Below are 25029 nucleotides of genomic sequence, written 5' to 3'. Positions count from 1 at the left end.
ACACAAGATTTGGTTTAGTTTATGTTTGCTTCAGTGAGTATGTTAATGGGAGGCCGAATATGCCAGACCACCTCCCTAGAGTGGTGTACGTATTATTCACACATTCAAACTCTAATCCACTTGTGCATTCTTCCACAAATGCGCACAGACACACACTTACACGAGTGCACATGCACGAACACACACGTACATTTTGATTTAGGATTGCATAGATGAGCAGGAGAATGAGTTGCTGACATGTGTTGCATATTGACACCAGCCCTTTAAGGCCTTTAAGGCCTTAAGGCACACTATCTCTCTCTTTCACACACTTTCCCTCACACAAGCACGCACCACTTTCAACACATTGCCACAGATACAAACAAATGCATTCTGGCATTCACTTGCTTTCACTCACACATGCAGTAAACATTGTTTCTGTTCCATGATTGCCTCAGAGGGCATAATGAAAAAATCCTTGCAGACCAACGAACTAGAGTGGCACATACATTTTCATGCCTTGTGGATCCATGCATATGCACACTCACTCACATGCGCACATTCATACACACTCGTGAACGTTCATTCACACAATGATCATGCACACACACCCGTGCACATGTGCATACTCACGTGCACACGCGCACACACACCTACAAACACAGACACCATCACTCAGGGAGCTCCTAATTGAATGTGAGCATTGCATGTCAGCAATACACACGTGCACACACACACACACACACACACACACCTACAAAACTCACACCATCACTCAGGGAGCTCCTAATTGTCGGCAAGCCCTTTAATAACTGCAACTTAAGGCTGGGTTTTTGGTCCTTTGATAAGAAGGAGGTTAGTTATTATTAATCGTCTTTACTGTTTGCGAGAGATTAAGCTATTGGCATTGTAAATGGCAATGCCATTTATTTATCTGTTTTCAAAACCAACACATAAATAAAAAATTTGTCATTTACAATGCCAATAGCTCTAACTTTTACAAAGGCGAAACCGTTGCATTGTAAATGCTTGTTAGTTTTGATGTCCATGATAGGAAATACAACTCTTATTGCCGCAAAGAAACGCTACATCTAAGAAACGCTACATCTAGCTTTAAATTACTGTAACCTAGGACATAGTTTAAACAAACAAGAATAACTTTAAACGCACAAAAGTATAACAAACTGGAAAGGAAAAAATTTGCAAAGTGAAGTATTGACCTACCAGCCTTGCCACTGAGGTGCACTTCTTTTTAGAGGATTTTCACAGGTGAGCAGGAAAATGCCACCACCCAGAGTGCAAGAGAGCCAGTGGGAGAAATGGCCCGAGCCATTTCCCTATGATGCATGCCATAATCGGCAGATGCAAAATGTGAATGACAGATCAACAGACCATTAGTTCTGAGCCAAAGCCAAACTAGGCTCTACATGTGTAGGATGCATTGTTAGGTTGAGCCTGGGCAGCGCATGCGCTGCTCTGTGAGGCACGCTGTAGTACAGTATGGACTTGAAGCTCCGCTCACTATACGCCCATATTTTTCATTGGCTTGTGTCATTGTCCTTTGTAAATGTTGGCTTCTGATTGGTTAATAGGCTTGTTAGTCTCTCCTTAGTATGGCCTTGTCTCCATTTGTAGCCTCCATTAGGACTGGCCCTTTTACTTCTATTGTTACACGGTATGTCTAATTTAGTCTATAAGCACTATTTTCTTTAACACATTTCTCCTACTGAAGGCACGACATGCTTTCCTGCAACATTCTTTAAACCGGAGGGGGTCTTTTCCTTATGTTACCAGGTAGGACATCATCTATCTGATCCTGATCAAAAAGCAAATAACCTGGTCTCGATTTTATATTGCTGCTTTTTATTTAGGCAGACTCCGTGCCTAAACTAATTAATTCTTAGGCACTTGTTTTATTTATCCATTTGCATCATATAGTTTTACACATTTGTAATCTTTAAAATGTCCAAGTTTGACACACTACAAGACATTTAAATCAGTAAACACATTTTCAAAAAAACAATATATATGCACCAAAAAGTGTGAAAATAGTTACAAACAATTGAATACAATCAAAAAAATATGTATAGCATTACATGACAACAGTACACCAGTTCTTTTTCTCAAATCAGTCCTGTCTGATATGTATATCACAATGTGCTAGGACTATGCTCACAAGGGATACCCTCCAAGGAGTTTCACTTTGTTCTAAGGGTCCACCACTAGGATGCACACTGCTGGTTTAATGACCCTTTGTGAGTAGACGCGTTTCCAAACCCGTTACTAATTTCACGGGGTTTTCATCAGGGCTGGACTGTGTACCTGTCAAATGAAACGGGGAACAAGTAAATAAAGGGACCTTCTCTTTCATTCTGCCTCACTTTATCTATACCACTAAAAGTGGTTACCTCTGTCTTTTGGGGACTCTTTGTGTCTTTTTCCAGTACTCTGGTGTTATCCTATAACGCTTTGTAGTCCTAAGTGATAAAGGGAGACAAAGCAATTGTCTCAGGTTATGTGGATCAGCTAGTTCATTGCTTCATCACTATGGTGCATTTGTCTTATACGGCATCAGGAACTTACTGCTTTTTGATTCTGTTCAGGAGCAAGCGGTCACGCTTGATTCTAGGTAGTACATGTCGCACAGGTCTTTAAATCATGGTCGAGCAGGGATGGCATTATCTATAATGAATGATAAATGATAAGCAAACTTATTGACTATTTGAATATTGCGTATCTACGTGTCCAATTACCTATTTTACTCAAGACTTACTTGAAAATGCAGGTTGAGAACATTTAAATTTTGTACCGTTCTTCACACTTTCATATTTATTTTCAAGAATCGCATCCGCGTTGTGGCTTCGCGTGCTTGTTAAGTCTGTGCAAAAAAATGAATAAATGGTGTATTTCTAGTTTTTTACGTCATCCCGCCGAACACATTTGATCGTGGCTACTTATTAGAGGTCTCACCTTCTGTTTCATCTTCTGTTCGTTACCGGAGCTATCCGTCGCCCGTCTCCGTGGACTCTGTACGCGTTCGGCAGCGCAACGCGGGTCCATGTAATTTCAAATGCGTATTGCGGAAGTGGTGGATGTGGTCACGTGTTGGGTGATGGGAAGCGTATGTGCGCATGAATTATGGGAATTGTTGTCACATTGTGGTTGATACCGCTTGTAGCCACAGTTATATAATGAATTCAATAAACTTTGCAGTGAATCTTTTGTACAGAAGAATTTCTTGCCGTGTTGCTAGTTGTTCTAATCGAGATCATTATAAATCGATTTTCTGGGTCAAATAAGACAGACTTAAATTATGGTAATTATGGGAATAACTTAGTTAGGTAATTTATTGCCGTATTACTCGATTGTCTGCTGGAAGTCATTATTGATCAAATGGGTCATCAGTACAGGGGACTCATCAGATTATTTGCTGTAGCTCAGACATCTCGCTCAATCCATCGGTCACCCAATTGAATTTCAAAATCAAATATGCTTCTCTTTTCATCAGTATAGTCTCTGTATCTTCTCCCCGCGGAGGAATTTTTATGCCAGAAAGCACTGTCCACTTCAAGTCTTTTTCTGTGTGGTTCTTCTCTAAAAAGTGTTGGACCATTGGAGCAGTCAATTTGCTTAATTCTCGAGCGATGTTGAGACAATCTTTGATTCACTTGTTGGCTGGTCTTTCCAATATATAGTTTAGAGCACGGACATATTCTGGCATACACTAGGTGTCGACTTTTGCAGTTTGTGAACTCTTTATGAGTCCATTTGATGGAATTAAATTCAAACACTGATCCTTCGATTGTGCTGGCACACGATGTACAGGTCCTACACTTGTGGTGCCCTTCCACAGGTTTGAGATTCCATTGAGTATGTAGGTCCCTTTTAAATGTAGGTATCCCTAAGTCTGCTCTGATAATTTGTTGGCCAATACTCTTGTTCTTCTTTAGAGCAAACAATGGTTTTCCCATTGGCATCTCTAAATTAGAGATTAGATGCCAATTTCTTAAAATGATTGCTCTGAATTTGTTCGTGTGTGGACCATATGTTGTAACACATACAAGTTTCTCTAAAGGGTTTTTGTCTTTCTTAGTTAGTAATTCCTCCCTGGGTGTGTACCATGCACGTTTGGTGGCATGTTTTAACATTTTTTTGGGTAACCCCTAGTTCTCAACTGGTTACATAGAATTTCAGTATGTGCCATAAAATCTTCTTTTCTGGAACAATCGCGTCTTATTAGTAGCAGTTGACTATAGGGTAGGTTGGCTTTCAGGCTTTGAGGGGGAAAGCTCCGGTAGTGAAGTATTGTATTTTTATCAGTCATTTTTCTGTATAAAGTAGTTGTCAACTTGTTTTTTTCTATATGTTCATGGGGGCGCACCAAAATAGAAGTCCAGAAGAAGAGTTGTATAGAAAAGTTTTTTATTTATCTTAATCCATTAAAATACAAATACAAAGAAATCAGCTTGGCTGATTTCTTTGTATTTGTATTTTAATGGATTAAGATAAATAAAGAACTTTTCTATACAACTCTTCTTCTGGACTTCTATTTTGGTGCGCCCCCATGAACATATAGAAAAAAACAATTTCTGATCTGGAGAGCACAGCAACGCCAAACAGCAGCTGGCGTTGGGGTTGGCAGCACAAAAAAATACATACAAAAAAGGAAACAAAAAATTCTTTGGAACTGGATTCTAGGTGCGGCACTGTAGGGTCCGCTGCTGTCTCTTTGTATTCATACTAGTTGTCAACTTGTGTTCTTGTGGAAAGACCTCAACGTCCAAAAAAGTCTGGCGTATCTCACTGTAGGTGATACTGAATTTTATATCAGGGTGCCTCGTGTTTAACCATTCATGGAAACGGATAAGCAGTTCTTCTGAACCGTTCCACTGACACCAAATATCATCAATGTAACGATACCATGTTGTTATGTGTTGTCGATAAGGGTTATTTCGGTATACGAAGTGCTTCTCATACAGAGCCATGAAGAGGACCGCCATCTCTGGAGCATAAGGACACCCCATGGCGGTCCCCTTCACCTGCATGTAGAACGCGTCGATAAAGCGGAAATAGTTCTGTAGTCTCTCTACTGGTCATTTAGGACAGTTCCTCATCTGAACCCAGCCATCGAGATAATTGTATGTTTCACTGCTTTTTATTTTGCACGGCTCTTTCAATTGGATCCGCCTTTGGCAGCCTTTGTTTTCACTGCGTGTTTGGACAAGTGCTGTAAATCACTTGGCTTGTGTCGTGCCAAGGAAGGAGCAAGATAAGCTGGCACTGTTCTTCTTCTAGCCTGTGTCCTGGCCAGATAGATAATTGTGGAGCGCAGCTGAAAGACGTGGCAGCCGATTATTTTAATGTCACAGCAAGAAAGTGACTCCTTTTAGTGGCCAGGCTATTATTTTGTATGATGCACACAACAATACACAATAACTTTAACTGTGCCTACTGTAGTTCACTGGTTCTCAAGGTATTTGTGTAATTGTCTGTCAGAATGATGGAGCATAAGAGTTAACCTGCAATTAAATTCACATGGAAATGGGAAAGAGCCATGTGCACTGATAACCAGTAAAGAAACCCTTTTAGTTTTGATGTCCATGATAGGAAACATAACTCTTATTGCCGCAAAGAAACGCTAAATCTAGCTTTAAATTACTGTAACCTGGGTCATAGTTTAAGCAAACAAGAATAACTTTAAACGCAAAAAAGTATAATAAACTGGAAAGGAAAAAAATTAGCAAAGTTAAGTATTGACCTACTAGCCTTGCCACTGAGGTGCACTTCTTTTTAGAGGATTTGCAGGTGAGCAGGAAAAGGCCACCACCCAGAGTGCAAGAGAGCCAGTGGGAGAAATGGCCGAGCCATTTCCCTATGCCGCATGCCATAATCGGCAGATGCTAAATTTGAATGACAGATCAACAGACCATTAGTTCTGAGCCAAAGCCAAACTAGGCTCTGCATGTGTAGGATGCATTGTTAGGTTGAGCCTGGGCAGCGCATGTGCTGCTCTGTGAGGCATGCTGTAGTACAGTATGGACTTGAAGCTCGGCCCACTATTCGCCCATATTTTTCATTGGCTTGTGTCATTGTCCTTTGTAAATGGTGGCTTCTGATTGGTTAATAGGCTTGTTAGTCTCTCCTTAGTATGGCCTTGTCTCAATTTGTAACCTCCATTAGAACTGGCCCTTTTACTTCTCTTGTTACAAGGTATGTCTAATTTAGTCTATAAGCACTATTTTCTTTAACAAATTTCTCCTACTGCAGGCACGACACGCTTTCCTGCAACATTCAGCGTGCAATGCGCGCTTTCACTTTCCAAGCAGCCCGGGACAATAGCGGCCACTGCTTTCTAATGAAATAGGTCTCGCATGTAATAGTTTGAGCTATTAGCATTGTAAATGACAATGCCTGTTATTTATGTGTTAACTATCAAAACAGATAAATAAAACGTGTCATTTACAATGCCAATAGCTTAAACTCTCGCAAATGTGAGACTTATTGCATTACAAATGCTTGTTTTAGGAGGTTTTTGACTACTTGTAGCTGGTGAGACAGCTAAAGAAGTCTGTAGGCCAAGCCATAAATGAGAGCCTAAACCACTGTCACTCAGTGTCCCTCCTCGACTCTGTGAATATATTTTGTTGACTTGTTACCAGTATTTGAACTTAAATGGTCGATAAAAGTATCGTAGCTCCTCCCCCAAATAGGTAAGGTGTAGAAAAGGATCAGGTACAGTGTAGCAGGTAATGTGCTGGACCAGGCGCGCAACACCCATTGAACTCACCGGGCTTTAGCCCCTCCGTCGTGTGTGGCAGCCCGGGATGAGACAGATCTCGGGCACACACCGAGCCGCACCCGAACGTTTCACAGGTCTTCTAAAGATCATTTTAATGTTAATTAGGCCTTGCAGTTGTTTCACCCCTTCTAAGAGCCCCTGCAGCTCCACTCTGCCTACTGATTAAAGGTCCAGCCCCCCCCTTTCCCCCCCGAAATTTTTTCTTGACCCCCCCTTCCCCCCGCCCCCCGAAATTTGGCACTAGTTGCGCCTCTGTGCTGGACCTAATATTGACAAAATACATCGACATAAAGGTCTGCATTTGTACTGTCTTTGTGTCATAGAGAGGTCATTGATTCTGTTACCTGTACTGTTTTGTCGACCGCATCAAAAGAAGGAGGACTGGCGATAAGCATGTAAATGATGTTCCAGAGGGCACAGACGCAATAGTTTGTTTTGGGCCCACTTGTGAAGTGTCAGGATGCTTTACGGTTGAAAGAGTAGTCCGAGGTGAGTCTGGACTGGTTAACCCCTACACATCTTACTCTTTAAGATGATGCAGTCATTTTGATGCATTCATTTAGGGCCTTATTAAATGGCTTCATAGATTACTGTGACTAAATTAAATAAAAAAACAAATCAGTTTGGGAAAGCTGCTGAGTGTGACATATCCCTTTTCACCAAGGGAGAGAGAATAGAGTGAGAGAGAAACACTATTGCCTCAAATATGGATGGTGTATGGGAAACCCCAGGAACTTGTAAGAGAGGATGGATAATTACTCTTAAGGAGAAGTACTTGCTACTAGTTAAAACTAATAGTGGTAGAAAATAAGGGAGATAGTGTAATGTCCATGAACTGTTTTAGAAAATAAGTTGCAATCAGGGTTGGATAGCTATTTTTCCTTCAGATGAGGATGATAGATAGGGACCTCATGGACCAGATAGTTAAATGGCAGAGAAGGAGCATGGGTTATGTCTGTGTTAAAACAAGAAGATGTAGGACTTTATTTAGAGACTGGCTGAAAGGATACTCTGTTATAAACATGGTGGATGTCCTGTCTTCCATATTGCAGGTGCATTATAACTTGTGCTACTTTTAACGCAGCAGACAGGATATCCCACACGTTCTGACATAGTATTCCAGCCACCAAACTCTAAATAAGGCCTTAAGACATTGTTTTACTTTTTCTTCTGCCCATTATATTTACAATTTGAGACAATGGTGGCTAAAACCTGTTCTAAATCACATTTGTATCAGAGAGTTCGATGAAGCAATTACCCTATAATATATGGGATTCTGCAATTTTCTCTAATTTTTTCTCGATAATAGGCAACTTGTGACGCACCCAGTCACCCATTAAGAAAGGACATAGCTGCTCAACTAAAACAATTATTGCAGTTGACATCTGATGTCACAGTTCCTGCTGCCAGAACCAGCGGTGGAGTAGAAAAGCAGGTCTGGTCAAGGAACATAATTAAAACAAGTGTTTAAAGAATGAAAACAAAATATTGTTTTTCTTTCTTCTGCTCTGTTTTTCTAGCTGTACAGTGACAAGCAGAACATTTAGAATCTTTCTGCATGTTTATACGCATTCTGAGCGACTGTGCCTTTAAAGAAAAAGCTGACTTGTCTTACTATTAAACTGATGCTAATATCTTGCAATAAATATCTAACAGCTTTTTTGATGTGCTAAATTGTAAACACTAGGAATTCAATTTGTATTCTTGCTCCCTCTTTGAAAGAGCTAGACAGCCAGCATTTAAGTAGTTTAATGTACAGCAGGGATTACTTTATCCAATAGCAACAGAGGGAATGTGGTCCAACAAGCAATTACAGAATATGTTTTAAAAACCTGGAGGATTAGGATGAAGGTACCCAAGAAGCGAATAGTTAAAAATATGACTCGTTTTAAAACTTTTCTCGAAACTGGGGAGGACAAAAGAAAATAAATATGGATGGGAGTCTAATATTAATGAACGCTTTTGATGCTTTTTGGTGCCCGAATGAATTAGTATGTATGATTTGTGATTGCAATATAGGGAAAGACATATCAGTTGGGCCATTTATAGTATACCGTTTTCTCAACATACTGTTACCCTCAGACAATATTTGGTCCATTGCTGAATGCACTCTTCCAGAGGTGTAGCTATTGGTAGTGCAGCGGGTGCACAAAAGTGGGAGGAGCTCATTGCACCAATCAGACCTGCCATCTTACCCTGCTTATAACTGTTTTTTAATACTCAACGAGGGGTGAGGTTGTGCCCATTCTCTTTGCTTGTCTTAGGGCTATGGTAACCTGCCTAATGAAAATAACAGGGCATACATATTGACATCATATGGCACTTGAGATGCATCTTTCCATTATTAAGACTCTCTCTGTTCCTTGACTTTGTAGTGCCAGTCACACATTTTTGCAACCCTCGTTAGGTCTCGGCCTGCGTAGGCTGCGCTTGCACAGTCTCGCTGCCGAGATTTTATGTTTTCTAGAGTAGGGGCTTAAACCCGCCCCTCTTCTCCATTGGCTGGCTTCCTAAACGGAGGCCAGCCATTGGAGGAGAGGGGCGTCTGCCGTTTAAGCCCCTTCTTTTTCGGATTCGGGGGCGTGTTTTTTCATGTTCTTTCTCTCCTCTTCCCATTGGCTGAAATTTTACATTCCAGCCAATGGGAAGAGGAGAGAGAGAAAAACACGTCCCCCAGTCGGAAAATGACGGGGCGTTTCTCCGAGGCATTCCTGCATGACCTCGGAGAAACATGGTGGTGTTCGACTGCCCTCCTGTCGGCTTGTTCTCTCTCCATCCTTTTATTTTCCTCTCTCCTGCTGCGATTGGGTGAGTCTTTCTTTTGTTTTCATGACTAATAGCATACACTACCGTGCTGAACAGGTTGACAATGGCCAGTAGAACAGCTGGTCAATTAAATAAATGACGAGTGTACACTTATGTGATCCGACAACTATGATAAGCTCCGGGCAAACGGTATTGGTTTGTCTCTGTTTTGTCTTTTTAAGGGAGGGGTCTCAAGAACAGGCTGTACCTTTGTATCACAAAATATTTGGAAAGGAAAGCAATGACGTCATGCCTGACTTCAACACGGACGCTGAGGTTAACGCTATTCTCTCCGCATGCGCACTGAACAAAACATTCAGTCAGAGGGGCAAGCACATCTCGGCGCATGCGTGTCGCGCTGCCTGTTGTTCTACCATGCGTGCGCGCGTCTCCGTCCGCGCCACTGCCTCAGTCCAGAGCACGCCCCGCGGCCCCGAATGTTGTGAATCGAAATCCTGTCCTTTTTTTCCTTTTTTTCCGCGGTGGCCCAGCCTTAAAGGGGCCGTGACTCACCGGGACTCGGGGCTGAGGAGCAGGTCTTGGAACCGGAAAGCCGAAGCTCAGCCTGCGGGGGATGTAAGCGACCATGGCCTTAAAGCGAAGACAGGAAGGTTGGGAGGGGCAACAACAGGGAGTGAGGGTACAGCGACTAGATGTTGAGGAGGGGCAGAGAAGACACGAGGTAACAGCAGGAGGTGGAGGTGCAAGGAAGAAGCCGTGTGCACCAGAGGAAGTGAGTAGGGACCGCACTTCATCCCGAAGAGGAGAGGTAAAGGGGGAGAGCCGGCTGGGACTTAGCTAACGGTCTGATTGTCAGGTGGCAACAGTATAAGGGAGATCCGAGGACATAGGCACACAGTGAGGCGAAGGAGGTAGCAAATAGGCTGGGAGGTGTTAATAATAATGGTCTAGGGATAAAATAACGGGTTGGGGGAACAAGAGTCGGTAACCAAGGGGAAGGATGCCCAAATAGAGAAGAGGGTCTATGAGGAAAGTCTGGAGCAACATCAGCTTTTACTAAAACGATGTAGGCAGTGATGTGGGCAGTGTTTTGACAGCTACGGGTGGGGGAAGGAGGGTGAAGGTATAACCAGAATGCAGCAGCCTTGAGAGTAGTATAAAAGACAGACAACAGAGGCGAACTTGGGTAACAAAAATGAAAACCAAAGTAGAGAGGCGGGAGCATGACGCCATGAAAGATGGGAAGGAACTCAGGACACAGTATTTAGGGTGGCAGTAGTGGGGTTGGTAGGGCAATTTGGACTACTGTAGTAGTACCTAGATTAGGCATAGGCCATGAGAGTGGTTAGGGCACTTGTTTAGGGAAGCATTCGTATAGCTTGAGGCCCGACAAAATGATGGGTGTGCAGACAAGATGTAAGTTGTTAAGAATTAGGTTGATGGTTGCATATAATTGTTGGATTGATAATGACAGTTAAATGCAGCAGCCGTTATAAGGAAACGGCCACTAGCAGCATACAGAACTGAGGGGTTTGGGGCATCGGTTGTTGGACTGGTGTCAGTATAATTTGAATCCAAGTGCAGGAAGCTCATGTTCAGAGTTGCGATCAGGGCAGTAGAGCTTTGATGTGCTATGTGGAAGCCATAGACTTATGCTATTGTTGGGGTTAGTGAGACCGCAGCCATCGAGGTGAGGTTTGCGTAGGAAGCAATTGTCGTTGGGCTGCTGTGGGTGTTGATGAGCAGCAATTGTTGTGCTCTGGGGGAGAATTTGAACAAAAGCTACTGCGCTGATATGGTTGAAATTAAACTGTGATTGTGGGTAACCATCAGGGGGTCTGGGAACTGAGGTTATTGGTGTCATCTGTAGGTGTAGGCTGTTGGGTTGTGTAGCGTGCACCTGGATGAAGTGAGGGTCAAGACAAGTTGGTGCAGGTATATAGCAGTTGTTGCCATCATTGGGAGCATTCAGCAGTGACGTTATCATCAATACTTTTGCTAAAGGACTCTGAACTTTGCAGCCCTTCTTTCCCCAATACTGGCGTCTTTATTGTTTCTACTGTTTGAGTTCCACTGACTCTTCAATACAGGTCGAGCCTAGTCTCAGAAAGATAAGTGACCATACTGATCAGTTTTGGGTGTCTTTGTTCATTTCATTTATTGGCCATTCTTCCATAGTTAAGTCCAGTGAAATGAGTCGAAGAGGTTTGCTTAAGCTTATCTCTGTTTTCGGTCATCTCGCTGTTGCGGTGTCTGCGCCTGACAAAGGCTGCAAGCTGGAGGGGGGCGGGGGGAGAGGGGGGTCAGGATGCTTTGTCTGGGGCGTGTGCTCATTGGGGTTGTGAGGTGGGGAGTCTGGGAAGTGATGCACGGCAGTGCTGTGTCGGGGTCGGCCCTCCTCCGCCTGGAAGTTTGGCATTGCCTGTTTGGTGTGCAGTTGAGCGCTCACTCATACTACTTCCTTTGTTTTTGCTTTGTCTCGCTGAGCACATGCTGCGGACTTGGCTCCAATCCGCGCCTTCTTGACGGCCTTGGGGCACTGCAGAGTAAGGCACTGCTCCCATGAAGCAATCTCTGGGTAAGGTGATGCTGTCCTTCCAAAGCCCTCTGTTCTCAGGGAGCCTTGACCTGGTGTTTCTCAGCGAATTGGAAATGAATGTCTTCTATCAACCTACCATGAGGCATGGCAGCTAGAAGCCAGTGTTCAGGGAACGGAGGGGCTGGGGTAAGGATCTGCGTGCTAGGATCAGGAAATTCTCCAATGCCTCGCCTTTTGTATTGGATGTTGTTGTCTGGTTTTGAAACCTTCCAAGTGCGTGTTATCAGTAATCATTAGCCTCCTGTGGAACCTTGCAGAGGACGGTGTCTAGTCCCCTCTTGTTCTTGTACAATTGTTGTCTGCTATCCAGCTTTACGCCGCGTCTGGCATTTAGGGCTGGAATGCTCTTTCTATATGAATATAAGGTGTTAATAGTGGTGGTCACTAAAAGGAGCAGTACTCAAGGAGGTAGTTGTGCCATCCACGCTACTGCTGGTGAAGTGTAGTGTGGCTCACTGGTTAGAGGCGGCAGACCCGAGAGCAGAGGACGGCCCGGGACCAGGGTTCGATTCCCGGCGCGGCAGGTTTCTGGACCAGGGTCAGCGGACTCGATAATTCTCTCGCCTCGGTGCCCACTCTGATCAGCGATCACACTCGGCAACTCTGGGCATTAGCTTGCCTCATCTTCACTAACGGCCCCACCAGACCGCCGGGGATGCCTGGTCTCACCCTGGAGATACCCATTAAGGGACCATCTCTCAGGGAAGCCAGGAAGGGTTTCGCAGCGGTCGAAGCGCCTTGGGACCCTACGGGTAAGTAGTACGCTATATAAATGCCAATACATTTACATTTACATTTACTGCTGCAAACAATGAGGAGTTCATCATGGAACTGGGAGAAAGTGTGCAAGAACCCTGTTTGGGCTGTGAAGGCAAGGAACGAACCTTGTCTGTCGTGTGCCTAGATTACAAACTTTTTATAAATGTTTAGGGACCTTCACTATGTGTCCTCTTCCCTCTTAGTTCGAGAACAAGCTTGCAGATGTTTTTCATCAGAACGATAGTTACTTGATTATATATGTTGTTACACAGCCCCACCAAAAGAAATGGGGTTAACTTTAATATGCTGTGAGTCTGCATTGGGAATCATTGAAATCGTCACATGTATGACTTAGAGTGGTTTGGTTCTTCTCTATATGATGATACGTAGCACGTGCTGGCCCTTTGTTTACCCGTGTATTTCCCAATGATTTTAAGACTCTTTGTGTGTGGCTCTCTCTGTGTGTGTGTGTGTGTGTGTGTGTGTGTGTGTGTGTGTGGCTCTGTGTGTGTGTGTGTGTGTGTGTGGCTCTGTGTGTGTGTGTGGCTCTGTGTGTGTGTGTGTGTGTGGCTCTGTGTGTGTGTGTGGCTCTGTGTGTGTGTGGCGCTCTGTGTGTGTGGTTCTGTGTGTGTGGCTCTGTGTGTGTGTGTGGCTCTGTCTGTGAGTGGCTCTGTCTGTGTGTGTGTGGCTCTGTCTCTGTGTGTGTGGCTCTGTTTGTGTGTGTGTGTGTGTGTGTGTTGGGCTCTGTATGTGTGTTGGGCTCTGTGTGGGTAGCTTTTTTTGTAGGTGGGTCTGTGTGAGGGTGGCTCTGTGTGTGTATAGGTGGGTCTGTGTGAGGGTGGCTCTGTGTGTGTGTAGGTGGCTCTGTGTATGTGTGGGTGGCTCTATGTGAATGACTCTGTGTGGTTGGCTCTGTATGTGTGTGTGGGTGGCTTTGTGTGTGTGGCTCTGTGAGTGGGTGCAAATGCAATAGGTCTCGCATTTGCGAGAGATTAAGCTATTGGCATTGTAAATGACAATGCCATTTATTTATATGTTTTAAAAACAAAAACATAAACAAAAATAATGTCATGAGCAATGCCAATAGCTCTAACTTTAACAATGCCGAGACCATTGCATTGTAAATGCTTATTTCTTTAAGAAGCTGCGATGGTCATGATAGGGAACACTGTTCACTAAGGGGGCTGAGGCGAAATACTGAATAATTTATTAATAACCATGCAAAGAATATAAATGGTATACAACGTATAAAAAAACACGCTTCCTGTGGATTATGCTTGTTCAACTATTTACAACACAATGGTATATCGCTCGTGTGAGGTAAAGCCAGTAATTATCTCCAGGCCATGTACAGGGTCTATTTCTCACTGTTGCAATCGTCATGTGTCAGTCTATCTCAACTCTAGTGTATGTCAAGGAGGGCTGAATCCAAGTAAATTTTCAAGGTAAAAATAAGTGTGACTGAATTAGACCAATAAAGAGACCTAACAAGTCATTGTGGTACAGGCCAGTGGTAATCTCTATTCTTGATCATATGTGTTTGAGTCCCGTATCGCTACCAGTGTTTTTGTATATTGTATGTGAGTATTCACTACATTCACATACCAGTGATTGACGCATTTTATTTAGGAGAGAAAGCCCTAATCCAGAGCGTTTACCAGCTGCTGCAGTTCAACGCTAATGTGTATTCTTGGTCATCGAGTGTTTTCACAAAAATATATGATGTTCAAGTTGATTTTCATTAAAATAAAAATAAAAAAACTTGCCAGCCTGGCGATGTGCTTGGAAAATGAGTATACCATTCTGGTTTAGTGGGTAGATCTACCAATATTTGTTACGTGGTGTATTGACTCAACGTTGCATTGTTTTGCTCTGAATGACATACCCTTTCTATTGCCCCTTTTGATCTTTGGTTGTTATATAGTTTCGAGAACTTTGGCTTAAAATTGGACAACACAATATATAATGGCAAAAATCATATTGTCACACTCTTTCATCTAAACTTACTTGCCAGTCTGTGCAACATTTTCTTTTGTCCCTCTTTGAGAGTCCTATAGATATTAGTATGTCTTGATCAACACTTGCGAAAACCCTGGTTTAATGCATTCAGATTTACAGAAACGTACAGATTAGTATTTCAACACATGGGGTCTAGTTCCTGGAGTTTTCTTGCATGATAGGATTGTTTACTTTTTCCTTCCCATTTTAACTGAAATGTTTATTTTGTTTTCTGGCAGGAAACCTCCCTATGGCGATGATAAAATGTATCAGAGGTGTATAGGAGTGGACTATTCGACCCCGGATGAGCTGGACGATGATGTATTTCACCCTGATGACTATATATTACCAGGTCAATCTGAAAGTCTGAACCCACCTTCTTTCTTTAGCCAGACACAGTCCTACACATGTTTCCTGGGCAGAGTACAGCTGTTTCCTCTGTCACATTGCTGTGGCCCAGGCAACAAGAGCACAGAACATAAGGATAAGGCAACGCAGACCCACAGCCCGTCATCTCCCAGTGATGACATCATGTTGCCATGTGGAGTAACCGAAGAACCTCAAAGACTTTTCTATGGTAAGGAAAGACTAACCTTAAAACCCACTAAAGAGTATCTCTTTTGAGGACACGGTGTCTTTTGTAGTTTTACACCGAGTTAACAATATAAAGACTGAAATCAGCAGTTTAAAAAGGCTACTGGAATGTGTATGCTGTTTTTGAACAAACTGCAGACTTGTGTTTTCTAATACAATTATCTCATTATTTAAAGCATCAGTGTGTTTCATATCATATATATTGTAGGGGTCTGGTGACATCACATATCACAATATTTGTTTAATATTTTCTCTACCAGTTGGCAAAAACATATGCAGTAAATATAGTAAGCGTACAGTATAATGCCAAAAAGCCAAGCTTTAGACTAAAAAGTTGTAATTTTCCGGCATATGCTAGTATAGGCTTCCTCTCTAGCTGTATTGTCCTCACCCTCTGCTTCGTTGTATGATGACAGGTAGCACAGGAGGCGCATTTGCCAAAGCAAATCTTTACCCCAACCCAAAAACACCATTCGATTCTTTGAGCCTATAGTTTCTATATAATTCCTATTTGTTTATTTATCCAGCTGGCTGAGGTTGAACTTTCACAGGCACACACATGAAATTTTAATGCTATTAAAGTGTCTTGGGTAACTAGATAATTTAGGGTGTTTTTCTCGCAGCAGCAGCCCAGAAGGAAGGAGTGCAGTCATTAACCTACATGAATTTTTAAATCTGCTTGACAGTGCATTCATAAGCTAACCCTGTTGGCATTGCCAATGTTTGTTTTTATTAGTTATCAGAACCTGAGTTTTCTCTGAGTTGAGTTTCAGGCCATTAGTGCTCATCCAATTCCAGGTCAATTGAAGGGTGCATTGAAAGTCCACCGTAGTAGGGAGTCTGATACCCTTTCTTAACACAATCTAGGCATCATCTGTGACATGTATAGGTGAGTGCCTTTTGAGACAAGCTCTATTGCCAAATGTGTTATGTAAATATTTGACAAATGTAGTGAGAGGGAGGATCCCTGGATGACTCCTCCCTTCACCTGCCTTTCTTGTGCAGTATATAGATCCCGCTGTGCAGCCTGTGATTGGTTAGTCAGGACCCATTGATCAGGTTAACCTTTTAAAGGCACTGGCTCTAATGCCCGCCACCCCCACAAGGTTCAGAAGAGTTTTGTGACTGATAAGTGTTGAAGGCTGCAGAAAGATCAAGGCGATCCAATGCTTCTTGAGTACTGTTAACTACCTCTAGTCTGTGGTCATTGAGTACCTCAATTACTGTGGAATCGATATTTTGTTTGGGATGAAAGCCTGCCTGGAAGGCTTCCCAAAAAATTGGATTTCTGTAAATAGTTTGAGATAATCCCAACCACATACGTAGCCAGAACCTTACTGTAGTGGTCATTTGGTTAGGATCATCAGGAATTTTCTTTAAGTGTGGGAGCTCTGTAGCTGTTTTGAAAGGGAGTGGAGAGGGCGTTGCGTAAGTGAGGCATGAAGCACCATGAGTAATAGTTTGTCAATTACTGGCCGCCAAAGCTTTTTGTATATATCAAGGAACCAGGGAAGCTATCTCTCCAGTTAAGGTTTATTTATTTTTTTGTAATTTCAGTGCTTCATAAAGTGCAACATGTTTCTTTTCAGTTACATCAGAGCATCAACGCAGCCTATCAATTTTTGGCAATTATTGAACTGACTGGTGAGTCGGGGGGGCGGTTCGACAGTAACCATTTGAAAGGAGATGCTTGTCAGATTTGGCCTAATCAGGTCTCTTCATTCATATGGCATGGCCCACAATAGAGCCTTCAGCGATTTTTAATTGTCAATCATGGCCAAATGTCTTCTGGTGGCCGAGACAGCTAGATAATGTCATGGAAGTAGTGTCTGAAAAAGGCAATGAACACTAATGTGAATATGTATGTGCCATTGCAACATAATTGGAGGATCGAGAGAACTTTAGTGTTTTCACTGCTTGTGTAAAAATGCCTATCCTGTTTACATATGAAAAGGGAGAGCAGTTTCTGTGCTTCAGACCCAACTTGCACCAGCTTGCTGTTAGATCCAGATCGTTCTCATTGATCAATGAGAGACAGAAGACAGACTGACTGAGCACTGCACTCTCATCTCTCACATCCTCGTTACTCTTCATAAAAATATCAGTAACACATATGTGGAAGCCCACACTCACTTCATGAAGATGGCTATGCTTCATTCTAGCCTCCTTAGCCACTGCCCATTCAGACATATCACATAACTGTACTGTATATTTGGGTGGGTGTGCACCCATCCATTTAATGGAGATCTGCATTTTAGTCAGCACCAAACCCAGCACCATGAATTTGTGACTAAGTTTCCTTTTAGGAGGGGCTGGTATCAGGCCCAGTAGAACATCGCGTGGGTTACATGTAACTACCTGCCCTGTCGCCCCATTTAGGTTTTGCAAGATCTCATTCCAGTACATCACTATGAATGGTTAGCTCCACACCACATGTATAAAGTCCGTTTTCGGGGTCCCACATCGCATGCATCTGTCAGATCCGGTGGGATAAATAGCATGGAGTGTGTTCGGAGAGGTCTAGCTCTAAAAAGGTCCCCAAAGGGGATACTCTTACTCTTAGTTCTTCTGCTTGTGTTAGTCGCATAGCTGGGGGGCGATAAGAAGGGACAGCCATGGGCACCTGCTTTGCTCCCAGCTATGCAAATGTGCATATGGGCTAGTGGAAGGAACAGGTGCATGGGCAGTGGGTGGTTCACAGTATACTACAAGTCTCAAACATAGAGGATCTGTTCATATTATGGAAAGGCACACTAACACAAGCAGAAGCATTCGTTTAAGAGCTTAACTGTAATAAACTCAATTTGAGCTTCACAAGTAATATCAGTCAATCTGAAATATAATTTTTAGATGTTCTAGTCAAGTGGAGGGTGCAAACTGGTGACCACAGTATTCAGAAAACCTACGGCAGGAAATGCCATTTTGCATGTCCGCAGCTTCCATACAGTTCCTCTGATTTAGAGTATCCCCATTGGGGAATTTTTTAGATCTAGACACTTGTGCAGCACAGAATAACAATACAACAGTGCAGAAACAGAAATGCCTACACGTTTCAGAGAAAGAGGGTACTCTAAAACCAATTTAGAGGAAGCCTCTAAGAGGGCAACATCAATAAAAAGAGACAGGGCCTTGTTTACATCCAAGACAACAAGGCAAAAGACCAGCTAAAAAGGTCCATAACATCATACAATGTAGACCACAATGGATTGCGTAGTGCCCTACAAAAACATTGGCACATGATCAGAAATTATTTAATAATACGATAGGATATACCCAGCCACCGCCAAATTTGCTTTAGAAGAGCTTTATCAATTCAAGACCAGTTAGTGAGAAGTGACTTTAAAACAAAAACTCCACAACAGACATGGTTGACACGTACAGAAGGATTTATTAAGTGCAATTGATATAAAGCCTGTCAACATGGATGGAATCTATCTGAGATCACTACACCGTTAAAGAAAATACTTAAGGTGAGAGGGATGCTTACCTGTAAGAGTGAATATGTGGTCTACATGCTAAAATGCACATGCCCAGAAATATACATAGGAAGCACTATATAATCTGCAGACAAACACATACTACAACATCTCAGGGCTATCGCTAACACGGATAGAACCTACCTGGGTGCTCAACACTTCGCGAAATTACAGAACAGCAATGTAACTAACATGAAATACACGTGCCTGGCACAAGCTCCTAAAAACAAAAGAGGAGGAGATAGAGAAGTACAATTGAGGCACTTAGAATCAAGATGTATATTGGAGATGGACAGTAAGGAGCTGTATGTCCTTAACAGTGATGAGGATTTATATGTATTTTTGAGAGAGACCACAGCTACACCTGTACCCCTCATGCACATATACATTTGTATTTTTGTTTTCCACACAGTTTTAGAGCACGAACAGCTGTTATGCAGTCTTGCACATACAGGTACTCTAATATATTTTATATGAGCGATCTTTTTGACTAAAACAACTTGGATGTTGATGTATCATCCAGTGTAACACTATGGAAACGAGACACTAAGGAATTGTTGGTTGAACAATTAGCCCACTTGGACACAATGATGAACGTTCATATCGGGGACCGTAAGTTACAATACTGCTAAAGCTCACTGGGACGAGATAAGGGAACGGAGACATTTGTATGTTAATATGCCTCGGCTATTTACAGCAGGGTCACAGTCAGGTAAAAAAGTATTTGAGAAGGAACTCAGATTATATAATGATAACAGAGACATTAAGTCCATGTAATATATATATATTCCAACTATGAAAAATAATCACAGTGAAATCTATTTGTATGGTGTAAAACAACGTAGGTGAATTAGCAATTTAGATCAATTTGAAAGTTACCTCAAGTCTCACTAATGCTCATTGTTATATGTATGACCATTCCAAAATGGTCACCATGTGATATATATATATATATATATATATATATATATATATATATATATATATATATATATATATATATATATATATATATATATATATATATATATATATATATATATATATATATATTCCAGCTCCGAGGTACCCAACGTACAAAGGAGCACCCAGACCTCAGCTGCACCCAAGGAGCCTTGAATGGTAAGCACGCCTCCAGCACAACGATATCCTTTGACTGTTCAAACTGCCCTGGATGCCTGACGCGTTTTGAAGTGTCCCCACTTCTCTTCAGAGGCTTTGGCAGTTATGAAGGAGCGCTCGAGGCACCACACCCCTTCTTGCTTAGATGCACGCCCTAGATGGGACTTATGGGACTTGTAGTGCCTCAAGTCGCGCTAATGTTCAGTTGGTAACTTTTCAACCCCACAGATGGGCCTCGCTGTGTGGAATGCGTGCACAATCCATACGCTGCTGTCCCATGTTCTCGGCCCGTAGTCAAGACCGCATGGCCCCCGGTTCTTTCAGGGTGGTGCTCCTTCCGTGGCATGGGCCGCCGCGTAAATATTCCAGCTCCGTGGTACCCAACGTACAAAGGGGCACCCAGACCTCAGCTCCACACAAGGAGCCTTGAATGGTAAGCACGCCTCCAGCACAACGATATCCTTTGACTGTTCAAACTGCCCTGGATGCCTGACGCGTTTCGAAGTGTCCCCACTTCTCTTCAGAGGCCTTGGCAGTTATGAAGGAGCGCTTGAGGCACCACACCCCTTCTTGCTTAGATGCACGCCCTAGATGGGACTTACGGGACTTGTAGTGCCTCATGTCGCGCTAATGTTCAGTTGGTAACTTTTCAAGCCCACAGATGGGCCTCGCTGTGTGGAATGCGTGCAGAATCCATACGCTGCTGTCCCATATATATATATATATATATATATATATATATATATATATATATATATATATATATATATATATATATATATATATATATATATATATTACCATGACTTTGAAGTAGTGCAATTTAGACTCCACCCTTACATGTCTGAGAAATGCAATTGTATACGTGCATTTGACATTATATTCACTGCGTGCCTTAACTTCATTTAAGTATGTGAAGCATTAAATGAATGAAATGTAATAACTCTAGAAAGTAGAAATTTATATAAGTGTGCACTAATGTTAATATTTATGATAAAAAATCCTGCAAGATTCAGATTTTCTATTTGCGATGGCTTTCCTTTGGGATCTTTCCGAGAGTTCTTGGGCAGGGGTTAGAGTAAACAGTAACTCATTGGCATAGTACTGTCTTGTTCTCTGTGGGTCCTCCTCCCTATCTTCTCTTAACCTGAACTATTCTACTTTGAGGGACAGCAATTCAAACCTCTTTGTTAGTTTGTTGGCATATAACAAAATGAGGCCCTAATACTATGGCAGCCAAACTTCAATGTAGACATCCCAATTCTTTGTGGATATAATGTTGCCATATCCTAGTCCATAGGCACCTAAAAAATGATTTAAACATACAAACTGCGCAGATGCCACAGGGTCAGAGTTACAGAAACTAGTGCCTACCATTAAACTCTGTAAAAACACGTGTTTTTGTGTTTAGTCCTCTGAAAGTGGAATTACCATTTTTTGTGTGTATCATGTTTGTAAATGCTCTTTCAACAATTCTTCCTGGTCCACTTTGAAGTTATAGCACTGGCTGGACATTGAACTTTTTCAGTCTTATTAATAGTGTAATACAGTTTCTTCAAACATTTTTGAATCAATAATATATTAAGAGAAAATCAAATAATTAAGGCTGTCGCAATTTACAATTTGAATTGCAATGTGAAGTAAGTGACTGTGGTGAAACAGTGACATGTGGTGAATGGTGATAAATATAGTCCACTATATACAGAAACAATTGTGCAAAAAAATGGGGAGGGGGAGGGAGAAATATTTCATAAATGCCCTTATTATTAGCACATATGCTTAATGATCCAATGACGAATGGGACTGTGATCATAAGCGTTTTGTAGACATATACAATACGCCGACGTTTCGACCCTGTGTATCACGCAAGAATTGAAAGTGCATCCAGGCGGGTCTTCCTCAGGGCAGGAGGGGGAGAGATGGCAGCCTAAGGATTGATTTAAAAGGCAGCGTCAGGTGTGTGTTATAAAACAGAAGTGTGAGTTCACTGTGTGGTTTGATTTTCTCTTAATACATTATTGATTCAAAAAGTTTTGGTGTGTGTTATATCTCTATTTGTTTTTCTTTGTAAATCATTCATATTGGTCATAAGTAAGCTGTTGCTACTTGTCCTAAGTAATTGATACCTCGACAGTACACATTTTTTCTTTAAAATACGTATACCCGTGTTCTGAGGGACACCGGGTTGCCCCATTACGTTTACCACCATATGGGGAAGCAAGCAGTGAAATCTTAGTATGAAAGTTGGGAGGGGTTAGAAACTGTACCCCGACAGAACCAATTTTTTCTTTACAATGCTTCCCCATATGGACACAAGTGCACAATGTTTTCTGCAACTGCAAAATATGTGTTCAAGGGACTGTATCCTATGAACACTTTTGATACTTTATAGCTGATTTTCCTGATTTGTGACCTGATGTACTCATGGGTCTGTCCCACGATATACAAGCCTGTTGAAAATAAAATAATACATTAATAACTGTGTGTCCCATACTTTGGTGTTACTGCACAAAATATAATTTTGACAGTTTCTCCCCCACTGTTTCAGGGAATGCTGGGTATCGTTTGCATTATCCAACCAGCCTAGACCCAAATTTGCATCTCCAAGAAGGAGTTCCACGCGGGCGGCAGGACATTAGTGCTGAAGTCCAGATTGCACGGAAACTTCAACGCATCGGAGACCAGTTCCATAGGCTACATATACAAAGGGTAAGCTTAACAATAAATGAATTTATCTTATGGGAAATTGTACGCAGATGCCCTCTTCTCATCACCTGTACCCTGTCAAGGTTTATTCTTTCGATACCAGTGTCATTCATTGTTAAGTTAAAAGTGCAAGGGTCAGGACCATTGGTTTTAGCACTATCTATGCCAAATAGCTCCTCCAGGAGTTAGGCAAAGCCTACAATGTCACCATGTGTTTTATTTCTGCCACTCGGAGTGCATTGTGGTGCCTATTCAAATTTGATAGCATATTTAAGTTATTCAACAGAGACTTTGGTACCTTCAGTAACGTAGCTAGGGTGCTAATGGATCTAACGCAAAAACTGGTAATGAGCACTCATCTACCCTAGATGGATATGAAATTAAGAAATTATTAAACTTCAGGACATTTATGATATTAAATTTAATTTGATTTACCTTTTTATTTATCATATTTCTCGTTGCTGTTATGCGGACGGCGTCCACACACTATTTCTTCTATTTCCCTACACAATAAGAACCAGAAAATAAATTAATCTCTTTCATGCCAAATTCTATTCCTAGTGTCAAATCAATGTTGACAAATCACAATATAGATTTAGGACTTTTGTTTTAGGTCTTGATTAAAGATTTGTTTTCCCAGTGTGTGCATATACTTAGAGGGGGCTTGGGATAACTCCCTTGCGGGCCGTGGTGGGTAATCTGATGCCCGAGTTATGTGGTGTCTGCCCTCTTGGTTTGTTTTCCAAATGAAAGTAAGGTAGGTTATAGGACAATAAATGCTGAGATCGTTCTGCCAAAATGTCAGAGACTTTTGCTTCGGTTGGATTGACTGATGACTAACTATCTGCTGTGCAAAGCAGGTAAAACCGACATTTTTGTTTTTGTCACGTGAAAGAGGAGTGGTTGTTTGACTGCTGGCTCTTAGGTCTGAAGCCCTCAGTAAGGCACCTGAGGGTAAAAATTTACAGTAAACTATCTTTTATTCCCCAGATAAACTCAGTAGTATCTTTTTAGTTTGCCCTTCCGAGATCATTATGCACATTTTTGAATTTTCTACCAATGTCTAATTGCAAATCTTTGGTACATGCTGTAATTACATCCAGATTGGACTTCGCCAACGGACTTTATCTCGGTTTACCAGATTTGTTGATCAAAAAGCTGCAGGTTGTACAAAATGCAGCAGCCTGGCTGATCTTAGGCATTCCCCAGAGAGAGCATACTTCTGATTATCTGCCTAAATTACATTGGCTGCCTTTAAAAATGAGAATTCTCTTTAAAGTCCTTACGATCACCTACCTTGCTTAAAATATCTTAAGATTTCAACATTATGCGCCCATAAGAGACCAACGCTGTGCTTCTGTGATTCTTCTTTCCGTCCCCATCTTCTGTTGGTCAAGATGATGTGGTTGTTCCTTCTCTTTACTCACCGGGGCCGCCTTAATCGGCTTCCTCCTGCACGTTGCACGTTCCCACATGAAACGGCTTTCTGTAAAGTTCTAAAAACCTACCTATTTACATCTCAATTGGGTGGTTTCTCTGCGCTCCCTTGCTTTCTAGACATCAACGCTGAGACACTTCATGGAGTATCCGCACGCTTCATAAATCTCATCATTCATTAATTTCCACAATTGTCAGAGTGGAGGCGAAAGAGACTTATGTCATTGATGATGACATGGGCAGGAGTGGTGGCTTCTTTCATCCCGAACATTGAAAAGCTGTTGTTCTCTAGGTGGAGACTTTGAACAAAGGTAGGATGGTTGTGAACTTAGTCGGGGTTACAATGTGTTGAAGTTGAAAGTGTTTCATGAGCCTTAGTTAGGAATTTTTGCAAAGGACGTGCAAGGTGATACGTTGTTTGAATTTGGTGCTAAATAATTTGTTTAGGATGAAAATTGTGTTTATGCCGTGGTTTGTACCGCATATGTATTTTTCTGCATGGAGCTGTTGTTCTCCTGATGAGTGATGTCTGTGGTGGTTTCTGGTTTTCCTGCCTGTGGATATCAACCATCAATCATCATACCCCTCTCAACTGGGTTGCAGTGTATGAAAGAGTGGGAGGCCCAACCTTATCCTAGTTCTCTTTATTCCTCTCAAATTGTTCTCACCAGTTCAAGCTGTTCCCATTTCTCTGTGAGGCACCCCAATGCAGGTAGGGTCCCTAATTGTGCCGCCCTTTCTCCCTGCCTCTCAGCATACACGTCATCCCTACCCCAATCCCTACACCACATTCT

At 42.2% G+C, this 25029-nt stretch overlaps 1 protein-coding gene across 1 annotated transcript in view; it reads left to right on the top strand.

Annotated features, from left to right (window-relative positions):
• Window positions 1-25029, top strand: part of BMF (Bcl2 modifying factor) — a 183470-nt gene that overhangs the window by 54934 nt on the left and 103507 nt on the right. Inside the window, exons 2-3 of the mRNA XM_086937369.1 lie at window positions 15140-15477; window positions 22641-22801. Of these exons, the coding sequence (XP_086793495.1) occupies window positions 15140-15477; window positions 22641-22801 (499 nt within the window). The remainder of the gene's footprint in view (window positions 1-15139; window positions 15478-22640; window positions 22802-25029) is intronic.

The sequence above is a fragment of the Lissotriton vulgaris genome, chromosome 9, assembly GCF_964263255.1.
Source record: "Lissotriton vulgaris chromosome 9, aLisVul1.2, whole genome shotgun sequence".
Taxonomy (NCBI): domain Eukaryota; kingdom Metazoa; phylum Chordata; class Amphibia; order Caudata; family Salamandridae; genus Lissotriton; species Lissotriton vulgaris.
Note: the sequence above shows the minus strand (reverse complement) of the source record. Positions and strands in the feature narration are given on the sequence as shown.